Source organism: Solea senegalensis, linkage group LG3 (genome assembly GCF_019176455.1).
Source record: "Solea senegalensis isolate Sse05_10M linkage group LG3, IFAPA_SoseM_1, whole genome shotgun sequence".
In the NCBI taxonomy this organism is placed as follows: domain Eukaryota; kingdom Metazoa; phylum Chordata; class Actinopteri; order Pleuronectiformes; family Soleidae; genus Solea; species Solea senegalensis.
In genome coordinates, this window is record NC_058023.1 from 16,752,208 (window position 1) to 16,766,288 (window position 14,081).

The following is a 14,081-nucleotide window of genomic DNA, read 5'->3' on the forward strand; positions in this document are numbered from 1 at the left end:
TCATTTACACTTTTACACTTTCATCATTTTCCAAATCACAATTTGCCACAATCTTAGTTGGCACCATGCCAACTAAGATTGTAATAAAATGTACGGTATAAAGATTCATTTCCAGTAACATGAAGACATATTTACTGATATTTAAAGGGTTAGTTCAGGGTTTTTAAAGTCAGGACAAACTGAAGGAATATAATATTTTAGGAATGTTTACCAAATTATATCATTCTGGAATATATGTTGCTTAGTACACAACTTACTCTACTGCACCAAAGTAAAGAGAGAAAATCAATGATTTTACATCAAGGGACACATGAGTTGTTGATGCACTGCTGCCTCTTTCAATGAGTTCAAATATGTTATTTTCTGAAATTTATTTTTAGTTTGAAGTCCTTTGTCCAGATTGACCTCAGTGACTTACCAAACAAAGCAGCAGTAGACCAGCAGCTTCTGTGTCCCCCTGAGCTAAAAACACTGATTTTCTCGATGGACTTTGGTAAAGGAGAGTGAGCGGTTTACACTCAAGACAATGGTTGCCAGATTTGGGTTGCCATATCAGTTGTATTATTCTAAGGTCCAGAGCAGTACCAGTGTACATGTCTGTCTTTTAGTTGGTGGTTTTGTTTTTGCTCATGGCAATCCCTTTACCCACATGCCAATATACAGTAAAAAGGTGTGTTTGCTTGATCAAAGTATTCTGTTTATTACACAATAAGATTTATTATGTCTCACAGTACAAGTACAAGCTCTTATTTGTGTTAGTGTTTGATGGGCATCTCCACCCACCCTGTGAACTTCTGAGAGGTCAGAAAGCGCACGCAATTCACCTAACTACCACACCCAAAGAGAACACACCCTGGCCGTATCACACACTGTTACTTATTTACACATTTTGCAACATCAAGTAACACAGCAATTCAGCATCCCCGCACACCAACACGCCCCTGACCCACCTGAGCTCAGGCCTCTATATAAAGGTGTATCAGCCCCGTCGTTATCCTTCCTGTCTCTTTCTCCTGCTAACTAACTGTTAGCAATGGATACATTACAATATCTAATTTTGCTATTATGGATGTGCGGCTGCACAACAGGACAGGTCCAGCACAGGTGAGTCCTGTCAATAAATCAATGATTAAATACTAATAACAACAATAATAATAACAATAATGATAATAATAATAAAGATAATAAAAATAAAAAACAAAATGTGAACATTTTAATTGCATGACATATTTAAGATATGGTTCTCGCCTTAGAATTTCCAAAATCTGCATCCATGGTGTAAAAAAAATATATATACATGAACATAAAGGAAACATTTAATTTCTTGCACACATGCCTTATAGAGCTGTTTCGTAAGGTAACAACAATACATTTGACAACCTTGGTACTCTGTAGATAACATTCAGGCTCCTTGGATTTTATTGTAGCTGGAAATGAGTTGATTGAGTCTTTTAACAACTGACAGTTGAATCTTTCATCTTTGTTTTTATTTTGTTTATTTTTATCTTTTACAGCCTACAGAACGCACCAGTTGAAGACGGTAGGTGATTTTCATTATATTCACAACAAACGCATGTTTTTTTTAATACATGCTCCTACACAACAACAGCACATAAGTTAAACAGTTACAGACCACATGCTCACACAGCACTGAGACAGTACAGTATTACTTATTTACTGTCCTTAAGAGAGATATGGTCTTTACTTCTTTGCAGCTCCTTATCTTTACCATTTACAGCCAACACACTTTCACACAACACTGCCATACCTTCTGCCACCTCAAATATATATGTATATGTATATATATATACATATACATAGACATACACATATACATATATATGTATACATATATATATATGTACATACATTTATATAATTATTGGCATGTTTGTATGGAGGACCAAAAGGGACAAAATTAAATAAATAAATACACCATTAAATCATTCATTAAATGTGTCATTAAATAATGAAATGTGTCATTAAATGATGAAATGTGTCATTAAATACATTTAATTAATTAAAGACACATTTAATTAATTAATGACACATTTCATTATTTAATTACACATTTCATTGTTTAATGACACATTTCATTATTTAATGACACATTTCATTATTTCATGGTCCGTGTTGCAGTGGATCATTAATTTATTTTATCTGTCAAATTCGCCCATCAAATTCGGAGGGCGGGGCTAACGCTGATCGAGTCTGACTCATTGCTTTGGTCTGAAATGGCATAGCAGCAGAGAAAAGAAATATAAACCTGAAATAAATATTTTTCTGAGTTTCCCCGAGCGCAGTTTTAAGATCATGCAAGAAATGTGGTTTGTGCATTAAGATATGATGTATTACATATAGTTTGGCAGCGACAGTATCGGAGGTGATCAGCTTCGCCTCAGCCGGTTCAGTGTCACAGCACTGTGGACAGCGCTGTTTGTGTGTGTGTGTGTGTGTACAGGTGCAGCGCGATCGATAGACAGAGATTGTGTTACTCAGTTTAATCTTGTAAATTTCCCGAATTCAATTTTCCCTCTATTGGCGTAAATAACGTGAAGTGAGGAGAGAGAGACGGGCGGCGGGTCCTTCCCGACCCAGGACCTCTCTCCCTCTGCCCCGCCGGAATAGTCCGAGTCCATCAAAATAGGATATAGCATGAATTAGAAAACAAAGAAATTCTTTGTAAAATCAGATGTTCAGAAGCAGTGAGCACGCCACCCCTATATAGTCAGAATTATATGATATTTATATATACACAAACCACATTTTTGAATTCTAAATAACTAATTTCTCACCTAAAATGATCTGAGCCAGCGGATCATTTTATCAGGACAGGCCGAGGTAATGCTGCTCTCCGTCGGACACTAATCACCGAGCGTCCGCTGAGGCGAAGCTGATCAATTCAATTCAATTCTATTCAATTTTATTTGTATAGCGCCAAATCATAACATACATTATCTCAAGGCACTGTACATAGACAACATCAAGGAGAGCAGAGAACCCCAACAGTTCACACAATCAGCAAACACTAGGCATCAGTGGAGAGAAAAAACTCCCTCTTAACAGGAAGAAATCTCTGACAGAACCAGGCTCAGAGATGTGCGGTCATCTGCCTCGAGCGGTTGGGGTGAAAGGAAAAATGGGGGACAGTGGAGAGGTGGGGGACAGAAAATGGGGGGAGAGAAAGGACAAGAGGGAGATGAGGTAGAGACAGAAGAGAGAGAGGGAGACCAGCAGCAGATACACAACAACTGTATCAGGTTACAAGTTTATACAGTTACTGATATCGACTTTTTAATTACAAAATAATAATAATGGTGACGATGAGCGTAGCCTCGGAAACTGGATCTTGATCCTGCAACCTGCATGATGAGAATACAGAGAGAGAGAGAGGGAAGGAAGGAAAGACACAAACTAGAGAGAGAAAGAGACAAGGTTAATGACATAGAAAAAGTCATAATCAAATCCTGAGTGTGAGAGAGTGAATGTGCGTGTACCACAGGAAAATCCCCCAGCAGTTTAGTTCTATAGCAGCATAACTAAGAGATGGTCCAGGTTTCCCTGAACCAGCTCTAACTATAAGCTTTATCAAAAAGGAAAGTTTTAAGTTTAACTTTAAATACAGAGAGAGTGCCCGCCTGCCGAACTATCATTGGAAGCTGATTCCACAGGAGAGGAGCCTGGTAGCTAAAGGCTCTGCCTCCCATTCTACTCTTACAGACTCTGGGAACCACAAGTAAACCTGTATTTTGTGACCTAAGTGGTCTATTAGGGTGATAGGGTAAGACTAGGTCTTTCAGGTATGAAGGGGCCTGACTTTGTACGTGAGGAGGAGGATTTTAAATTTAATTCTAAACTGTACGGGGAGCCAGTGTAGAGAAGCTAACACTGGAGTTATGTGGTCTCTCTTTCTTGTTCCTGTCAGAACTCGTGCTGCAGCATTTTGAATGAACTGAAGGGTTCTAACAGACTTGTTAGAACATCCTGATAATAAGGAGTTACAGTAATCTAATCTAGATGTAACAAAAGCATGAACTAGTTTTTCAGCATCCTGTAAAGACAGAATGTTTCTAATTTTTATAATGTTCCGCAGGTGGAAGAAGGCTGTTCTGGAAATTAGTTTTATGTGTGAATCAAATGACATTTCCTGGTCAAAAGTAACTCCAAGGTTCCCCACAGTGGAACTGGAAGCCAGGGTAATGTCATCTAAAGTGACAATGTGATCGGAAAGTTTTTCTCTGAGGTGTTTAGGGCTGAGTATAATGACCTCAGTTTTTTCTGAGTTTAAGAGTAGAAAGTTACAGGTCATCCAGGACTTAATGTCTCTGGGACATTCCTGGATTTGAACAACCTGATTTATTTCATCCGGCCTCATTGATAGATATAGCTGTGTGTCATCTGCATAACAATGAAAGTGTATGTTATGCTTTCTAATAATGTTCCCTAGAGGAAGTATATATAAGGTAAAAAGTATAGGCCCAAGCACTGAGCCTTGTGGAACTCCACAATTAATTTATCATTAACGTGAACAAACTGGAATCTATCAGATAAGTATGATTTAAACCAGCAGAGGGCAGCACCTGTGATACCAAGAGTCTGCTCCAATCTCTGCAGTAGAATACTATGATCAATGGTGTCAAATGCAGCACTAAGATCTAACAGGACAAGTAAAGAAACTTGACCATTATCTGACGCCAAGAGAAGATCATTACTAACTTTAACTAGTGCTGTTTCTGTGCTATGGTTTAATCTAAAACCTGACTGAAAATCTTCAAACAGGCCATTAATGCGCAGATATTCACATAATTGATTGGCAACTGCCTTTTCTAAGATTTTAGAGACAAAGGGAATTAGATATAGGTCGGTAATTAGCTAAAATATCTGGGTCAGGGGTCACTTTTTTTAGAAGGGGTTTAATAACTGCTACTTTAAACGTTTGCGGCACATATCCAGTTAATAAGGATAGATTAATTTGAGTTAATATAGAGTTGTTAATTAAAGGAAACACATCTTTTAACAGTTTGGTGGGGATAGGATCTAACTGACAGGTTGATGGCTTAGATGATGAAACTAATGATGTTAACTCAGGGAGATCTATGGGGGGAAACTGTCTAACTGTGCACCTGGTGCTTCTAAAGCTCTTGTGCTAGAAGATGAGTCAGTCCCAATATGAGGGAGGAGATGATCAATTTTTTCTCTAATTGATGTTATTTTATTCACAAAAAATTTCATAAAGTCATCACTGCTCAGTGTTAAAGGAATAGATGGTTCAGTGGAGCTGTGGCTCACCTCCAATTAGTGGATTTCATTATTTAATGACACATTTCAATATTTAATGACACATTTAATTAATGATTTAATGTTGTATTTATTTATTTAATTTTGTCCCTCCATATGTTTGAAGTATTCACAAGTTTGAAGTATTTTTAGAACACCTGTCAAATCAACGTAGTATTCAGTATGTCAGCTGTGTGTGTATATATGAAGCCTGCTCTGGTCACAGACAGACCGTGATGCAATTTTTTTTTCTTGTCCTAATACATTTGTTTATTCGCATTGCACTTGATGTGTATGGGAGGCTGTGTCATAATTTGCATCCAAATTATTCACACTTTAGTCCTGTATCTTTGCAATGCATCTGGTGTGCATACACCTTTAATCTAAATGTATGGTTTTTAGGAACCCTTTTTCAACAGGAAACTAACATTTATCAATTGCTCACTCTACTGCACCAAAATCCATACAATAAATATGCATTTTTATCTCACATTGGAACTTGGAAATTGGAACTGGGAGTGAGTCACCCCCAAGTTCCCACATTCCAGTTGAGAAGTAGGAAAAACAAACATATCTCGGGCTAGCCATTGTTAGCAATACCAGTCAAATACGCCAAAAGGGATATTAAGCGTTGTGTGTATGGTGGCAGCTATCTTGGAATCCCATGTCGGGGTTGGTGAGGTCACTTTGAGTTGGAAAAAACATGTTCATGTGTGAAAAACACCCCACGACTGTAAACTCCGAGTTCCAATGACAAATGGGATGCACTCTTACATGACTTGTGTTGGACTGAATTTATACTTTGTACTCAAATTTCTCAAAGTTGGATTAACACACCCAGATAATGTGATTGGGACTATTGCATGTATATGTTGAGCTCGACCCAAACAACCCAGAAATAATTGGGTAAGTCAGTCCACAGTAGGAGAAGACAACAGTGAGTGAAACATGAAAAATTCTAAAATGGTGTGTTTTTTGACTGATGAGAAGTTTATAATTTATGATTTGTGAGCTTAACCCATAGAACACAGAGCATTTAGGCAGCTTTGTTCCATTGAATGTTATAACATATATACAGAGGCTGTAAGGATGTGCAGTAGTATTGTGCCAAAAACTACGAAAGATTTTTGAAAATGGATTGAATTTGTGAAATTTGGAAATACGTCACAGTTCAAAGTTTGTTTGGCTTACCAAGGTGCAGCTGTGGCACGGATCTGTGACGTGTGAGCACTAGGGTTAAATAATTAAATATTTTGACATTAATAGACAGTAGAAAGACACATGGCACTCTAACAGTTGTTTTGGCCTGTGATGTAATACTAACAAGCTGGAAGGGGGCATATCGCAACCTAGTGGAGTTGAGTCTGACACTCTATTCACTAAATCCATTCTCCTCTAGCGCTTGCATACTGGTACAAGGACAGTTTAACTAAATGGTGTAGTCAAGCTACACCTTAGCTTGATTTAACTGGAAAACATGACCGACTATGTGTCATTGTACACAACCACACTCCAGTAATCCCAAACTATCCCTTTAACTTGATGAAAGAGATAATTACACTCCCAGTCCGTGGTCTACCACAGGGCAAACACACTGTTTGTACTATACAATAACTTTCACACTTCAATTCAAGGCGGGGTTACTAAACATACAAATGCAAGAGAGGGCTTGCAGGTCTCAGCTGTGCAGTGGTTCTTTTGCAGTATTTGGATTCACAGTGATTGTTCCTTGCAGTACCTTCATTTTGAAGTTCAGATTACACATCATCAGGAATTATGTCGTCCTCCCTTCTTGTCTTTTCAACCAACATCTATAACTTTAATTAAAGCATGTTTCAGGTTTTAAGAAGTGTTTGTATGAGGCACGTTCAGCAAACAGTGCACCACAGAACCCATGCACTCATGAGTACACTTTTCTGAAGAATGTGTTAGACAGCATTTTCATTCGTTCATTTTCAAATAATGTAAATAAGAAAAAAATAAATACAAGTTGTTGTTCTACTGCTAACTCGCTTGATAAATTAGTGTTGCAAAGGTTAATCCAGACTAAGGATTTTATATGGAACAAAGCAACACGTGAACTTACTGATGGAGGCAACAACTAAAATGACAGTTTTACTTTATGGACTGGCAGTGACTGGTTTACAGAGCATCACAAAGTTCTGTTTCATGACTAAATGAAATATCCAAAATGTTATAGATATGTGTTGTTTTTATTTCAAAGATGTTGTTTACCCTTGACTGAAATAGCAGTGTTGTAAGGTAACGAAGAACAAATACTTTGTCACTGTACTTAAGTACAAAACTCTCGTATATGTACTTTACTTTCTGTATATGTCTACCAACTTTTACTTCACTACATTTTCTAAATACATTGTGCACTTTTACTTCAATACATTTCCTGTAACTATCATCGTCACTCGTTACTACCAAATAAAATCAGAAGAAGAAGAGTTGCGAAATGCTGACTGCTTTACACTACAGTTTTGCTAATCACTCATTCACTCTCACATTCATAAAGAATAGTGGGTCCAGGAAATGAACCTACAACCTTCCAGTTGACAACTGTACCACTGAGCTACTGTTGCTCACTAATCATACACATGTCAAGTGAGCAATTAATGAGGGAGGAGAACAAGAGGACATTAACACATTATTATACCCATTTGTCTGTTTTTTTGTCTGCGTCTCTCCAGCTGCCGTGCTCACCTCCTGCGACTTTAACCAGGACAGTGCACCATTATGCAGTTTCACCCAGGACAGCACAGATGACAGTGACTGGACCCGAATTAAAGGTCCAACCCCTACAACTGGCACTGGACCGAGTGGAGACTACCCTGATGGAAGTCAGTCCTAAATTCATGGTTTATGACATATGTCTAATTTCTGTACTTGCGTGATTAAAATGATTTTTCTGGATGAGACTAAGACAGAGAATTGTGTGTGCAGAGGGATTCTACATCTACCATGAGTGTGACAATGTTGCCAACAAGAAGAAAGCTCGTCTGCTCAGCCCAGCCATCACATCATCAGCCTCTCAGATCTGCGTCCAGTTCCGATACCACATGTATGGCTTGGATTCACAAAACAACTTAAAGGTTCTGGTTAAGAGCGCCAATGGGGAGACAGAGGTGTGGAAGAAGACTGGAATGCAGAGTCCCACCTGGCTGCAGGGCTCAGTCACAGTGCCCAAAACCAGCACTGGGAGTGTCAAGGTTAGTGTCACTGGAGATGTTGCTATAATAATTACTATTCAGAAAATAAAGACTTTTAAATCTAATCATAGAGCTATTTCTGTTGAGACATATACTGTTCTGACTAAAGACACCTCAAAAAAAATGTTTTTAGCCATTAAATCTAAAAACCTGATCAAATAATGTGCCCACTTAGGTGTAAACTGTGTTTGAAAACCAAAATTACCAAAATTTTAGCATACTCCCCCTGCTCCAAAGTCCATTGATAAATCTATTTTTGGCTCTTTTGGTACATTTGTATCATTAAATTAATCCAACCCCAAAGTCACAAAATGAAGCATTTAAACGTACTGATGGTAAGTTCAGCAGTTGATAAAAAAATCCTGTTTGCTTTGATGTAAAATCATCAATTTTATCTATGGACTTTGGTGCATGGAAAGTGAGTGGTTTACAGCGCCACACAAACTTCAGTTTCCTGTTCAAAACAGCTACTGGTGAGAAAATACTGGGCACAAAGAAATGTTATTGTAACAAAGTTCACATATCTATTTCTATATTATATTTCTACATCATTCTGAAATCAGTATGGCTTCAGGGAGATGATGCTGTCTCTGTGTTTGTGTGTGTAGATTGTATTTGAGGCACAGAGAGGCCTCAGTGCTTCCTGTGACTCAGCGTTGGACAACATTGTCATCACTGAAGGAGCATGTCCCTGTGAGTTCACACACACATTCACTCACACACACACACGCGCACATACATACATACACACATACACAAGTATGGCTTTATCAGATGTGTTGTTTTGTCCACAGCATGTGTTGCCAGCTGTGATTTTGACAATGATGGAGATCTCTGTGGATGGGAAATTTACAACGACAATAGCGACCCAAATTTCTTCGGCTTTGAGGCATGGAATGGGCCAACAGATACTGAAGGCACAGGCCCAGACGATGACTTCTCCAAACCTGGATGTGAGTCTACCTTTTTTTCATATTTTTACTCTGTGGAGGTCTGCTGGAAAGGGGGACTCACATGGTAATTGTGATGATATCCTAATTTAAAGTTGTTACTACGTTGATGTAAATAATAATCATGAACTAATGATCAGTTATTAAGTCACTAATAATGACATTTGATGAGTAGGGCAGCACTTTACATTGTAGTTTAGTATGGAAAACTTTTTAAATTTGCATGCTAAATGTCAAATGCAAAACACATCATTATTTCCATATTAAAGTTTCCAATAAATAATAGTGTGGCAATAAATAATAAAGCTCTCTTAAACTTTCTCAACTAACACCAACATTTCTGACCTTCTCATTTAATATGTAGTTGGGCAATACCTATTGATGGATTCAAGTAGTGTCGTCCATGGAGCTAGTTCTCAGATCCGAAGTCCTAAGGTTACCCCCACCTCAGGCTGTCTGGACCTCATCTTCTACTACTACCTGTATGGCACCAGCAACAACATGCAGCTCAGTGTCCACACCATTCACACAGGTAAATGTCACATTTATTATAATAAATGGAAAGACACAAAGATTCATGCATTACCTGTTAAGATCCCAGTACGACAGAGGGCCTTATGTGTAGATTTTGTATGTTCTGCCCCATGTGCATGTGGGTTTTCAACATGCAGATTTGTTTAATTGGACACTCTTAATTGACTGTAGGCATGAATGTTGAGTTGTTGTTCTTCTCTGTATGTTGGCCCTGTGTTGGACTGGGGACCTGTCCAGGGTGTACCCTGCCTTTAGCCCTATATCAGCTGGGATTGGCAACCTTCATGTGGACAGAAAATTAATACAAATGTATTTATTCTTATGTTAAACCCTTTAGGTGGAAATTCTGGACCTACTCTTTTCACTGTCAAGGGTAATCAGGGTAAAGGCTGGAAGGCTGCAGAAGTCCGCTACCTGGGAACTGCTGCTATTCAGGTTAATAACAGAGTTTACCTTATTTCCATATGTTTGTGCTTAAAGGTCTGCATCAACTTACGTATGTGTGTTTATATGTCTGTCAGTTTGTGATTGTTGGAACCTTTGGAGAAACTACTAAGACAGATATTGCTGTTGATGCTGTGTGTATCATGTCCTGCAGAGGTGAGAAACTAATCACAGAGAATTCATATAGTCTTTGCCTCACTCAATAACACATATCTGCTCATGACTGATTTTCTGATTTTCTTATTTTTTCTTCACTTACAGCTCAGCCAACAACTCCTCAACCGCCAATAACAAGTCCAGTAACAACTACACCACTTCCAGTAACAACTACACCAATTCCAGTAACAACTACACCAATTCCAGTAACAACTACACCAAATCCAGTAACAACTACACCACTTCCAGTAACAACTACACCAATTCCAGTAACAACTACACCAAATCCAGTAACAACTACACCAATTCCAGTAACAACTACACCAATTCCAGTAACAACTACACCAATTCCAGTAACAACTACACCAAATCCAGTAATAACTACACCAAATCCAACAACTCCTGTGCAGACTACGCCAAAACCAACAACACCAAGACCATCTACACTGCCACCAAGTACGACATATTCTTTTTAGTGTTTTCCAAAATTTCCCAAATAGTTTGATACCTTTCTTTTATTCTTGAATTTATTTTCATCAAACCATTTTCTTACTCCCATGCAGGACCATGCCCTCCTGATGCAGAGTATATAGAATGTGGTCCAGCTTGTAAACCTTCCTGTGAAAAACCCTCCACGAACTGTTCTGGCCCCTGTATCAGTGGCTGCTTCTGCAAACCAGGTTTTGTCTTTAAAGGAGAGCGCTGTGTGCCACTGGAGAAATGTGGCTGTCTTGATGACGACAATAACTACTATCAGGTTTGATGTCCCGGATGATTTTTATCATAAATATGCATGTTAAAAAATAGCTGTAATGGCAATACAGAAATGTACATCTGGTGACACCCCATACACTTTGTTAGTATTGATCTTTCATCGATTTCTTTTTCAGCCTGGAGAGATCGTATATGGAGATGATTGCTCAAAACTGTGTCGCTGTGTAGGGAACTACACATTGGAATGTGTTGACAACTCCTGTGACCCTACTGAAGAGTGTAAAGTTATTAACGGTGTTGCGGGCTGTCATCCTAAAGGTAATATTGTTGGGTAACTTGTCAAGGAATTCCATTTGTAGTTTTTCTTGTATTTTGAAATGATCTACTTTGAACAAATGCAACATTTGACCTCTAAATGTCCTTGCAGAAATATACTTTATAAGACTTAGACTAGGGCTCCAACCAACGATCATTTTTCTATCGATTAATCTTACAATTTTTTTTATTTTATTACTCTATTAATATAACAATGAACTTACCCAAATGAAAAATCCAAACCTTGTGTGACAAGATGAAACAAAGTATGCACTGCAGGGCATTATTCTACAACAAAAAATAGCCCAACTGATAATCTCCATTTTCCAGTCCAACATAATGCTTAATAAAATTAAAGCAAGAGCTTGTTTGATTCAAGTATATGTATCAAGATATGACATATTTAGTTTGGCAGCAAATATTGTCGGGGTGAAGAGCTCCTCTTAAGTGGGCCCTTGGTGCTCACAGTGCCCAGCACAGAGCAGCGTTAACTTGGCCTGTCCTATGGATATTATCTGCTGGCTCAGAATTTGAAATAAAACTCTTTTTGTGACGCGGAATGCAGTTTAAGATCATCTGAGTAAAATGTGGTTTGTCTTTCAAGACATGACATATTGATAGTTGGGCAGCTCTGCTGAAGCGGTGCTGTTTTGCTGTCATCTTGACAATCCGCTCCAGGATGCTTTTGCTTCAGGTGTTCCTGCATAGCAGTTGTACTGCTGTGATAAGCCATTTCCAACTTGCATTAGTGTCTCTGTTTATAATACTCCCACAGTTTAGATGATCGTGAGAGAGGTTTTTTTGAACTTCAGCTTGTTCTCCATCTATCCTTTGACCTTTGAAAAATTACAATACATGTCCTGCTCCAAACTAACCATCTGATAAGAGACATCTTGTGTTTATTTTTCGTATTTCACTAGTCAGGCCAGTAATAACTACAATATTTAATTTGTTATCCTTTTAGGTACATCCACATGTATAGCATCTAGTGATCCCCACTACACCACCTTCGACAAACTCAAATACAACTTCATGGGCAACTGCAGCTACCTGATGGCTAAAACTTGCAACAGCACGGTTCTGCCAAACTTTGAGGTCCACGCTGACAATGAAAACCGCTACAACAGACCCACCATCTCATATGTAAAGGCAGTACACGTATATGTACAGTCAACAAAGATCTCCATTCTAAAAGGTGGCACTGTCCAGGTAAGAGAAGATGAGTTACAGAACTAACAAGGTTGATGTTGAAATGTTGAAAAAGCACATTTCTGCTTAGTAATAACAGTGTAGTGGAAACATGGTGCCACTCCCACATCAAGTGGAACATTTCTGAGTACATGAGTGGACATTTTCAAAAAAAGTGTGGTAGAAGATTTTACTTCAGCAGTCCTACATTACATGTCATTTAGCAGACGCTTTTATCCAAAGCGACTTTCAATCAGTAAGTACGATCAGCCAGGGATAGTGATAATGAAGTTTATTTTTAAGTGACTGGTAGTGCTGTCATTTTAGTTCAAAGAGCTCAGAAATGTACTTGCCTCTGTCCTCACCTGGTTTTTCTCACAACATAACCATATATCAAGCATGATGTAAAGACAATTTCACCAGTCCTAATGGAAGGCACCAATAAGAAGAATTAACTTTGTCATTCAATTTCAATTTTTCAATTCAGTTCAAGTCATCACCAAACCATTAATGATATGCATTAATGGTATGCTTTCCCCATACAGGTGAATGGGACCAAAGTGAACCTGCCATTGACTCTGCCCCCTAGTGTTTCTCTCCTCAAGTCGGGAAAGTACTACACCGTGTCCATGAACTTTGGTGTGACTGTTCGCTATGATGGAAACCATTACATGGACATCAAAGTGATTAATGAGTAAGTGAAAACTGAACAGAGATTCAGTGGAGGTTCTGTCTTTACATGCATTCTTCACCAGTCCTACAGAGAATCCTTCAATATTTCCTGCTAAAATAAGAATTGATACTGAGAGAAAATGCTGGCCCTTGATTGGAATGACAATAAGACACATGATGAAGTGCAAACTGAATTGTTGCTCTGATGTCCACAAATCATCATCCTGTTCATTTTGTTGTCATCTGCAGCTATAAGAACTTGCTGTGCGGCTTGTGTGGAGATTATGATGGAAATCACAAAGATGACTTCCGTAAGCCAGATGGATCACTGACCAACAATGCCAATGACTTTGGACACAGCTGGAACACTGACCCAGAGTGAGTACTGACAGTGTATTGACATTTATTAATATTTTAACTAGTGTGATGTGACTCCGGTTTAAATCACGTGTCCCTGTGGTTAATGTCCATTTATCATTATCAAATCATCACCACCATTATGTGTTTTAATGCCTACATGCCGGTAAAGGTTGAGGTGTCTCCACGTGCCTCTATTTGTGTTTTGCAATATAGCGATATATAAATCTCTTCTCACCTTCTAACATTCCTGTTGAGA

General features: G+C 38.4%; 1 protein-coding gene across 6 annotated transcripts in view; it reads left to right on the top strand.

The window, feature by feature from the left end:
• Window positions 1-1,023: 1,023 nt before the first annotated feature.
• LOC122766536 (IgGFc-binding protein-like) overlaps window positions 1,024-14,081 on the top strand; it is a 65,274-nt gene continuing 52,216 nt past the window's right edge. For 3 of the 6 annotated variants that reach the window (XM_044021475.1, XM_044021476.1, XM_044021478.1), the window contains exons 1-15: window positions 1,024-1,104; window positions 1,515-1,540; window positions 7,974-8,123; window positions 8,227-8,492; window positions 9,101-9,185; window positions 9,287-9,445; window positions 9,807-9,974; window positions 10,314-10,411; window positions 10,498-10,576; window positions 10,682-11,032; window positions 11,140-11,333; window positions 11,467-11,608; window positions 12,570-12,814; window positions 13,339-13,487; window positions 13,715-13,843. In XM_044021475.1, coding sequence (XP_043877410.1) covers window positions 1,034-1,104; window positions 1,515-1,540; window positions 7,974-8,123; window positions 8,227-8,492; window positions 9,101-9,185; window positions 9,287-9,445; window positions 9,807-9,974; window positions 10,314-10,411; window positions 10,498-10,576; window positions 10,682-11,032; window positions 11,140-11,333; window positions 11,467-11,608; window positions 12,570-12,814; window positions 13,339-13,487; window positions 13,715-13,843 — 2,312 coding nt within the window. In that variant the 5' untranslated portion in view covers window positions 1,024-1,033. The remainder of the gene's footprint in view (window positions 1,105-1,514; window positions 1,541-7,973; window positions 8,124-8,226; window positions 8,493-9,100; window positions 9,186-9,286; window positions 9,446-9,806; window positions 9,975-10,313; window positions 10,412-10,497; window positions 10,577-10,681; window positions 11,033-11,139; window positions 11,334-11,466; window positions 11,609-12,569; window positions 12,815-13,338; window positions 13,488-13,714; window positions 13,844-14,081) is intronic. The other 3 variants (XM_044021474.1, XM_044021477.1, XM_044021473.1) reach the window with 2 other exon arrangements.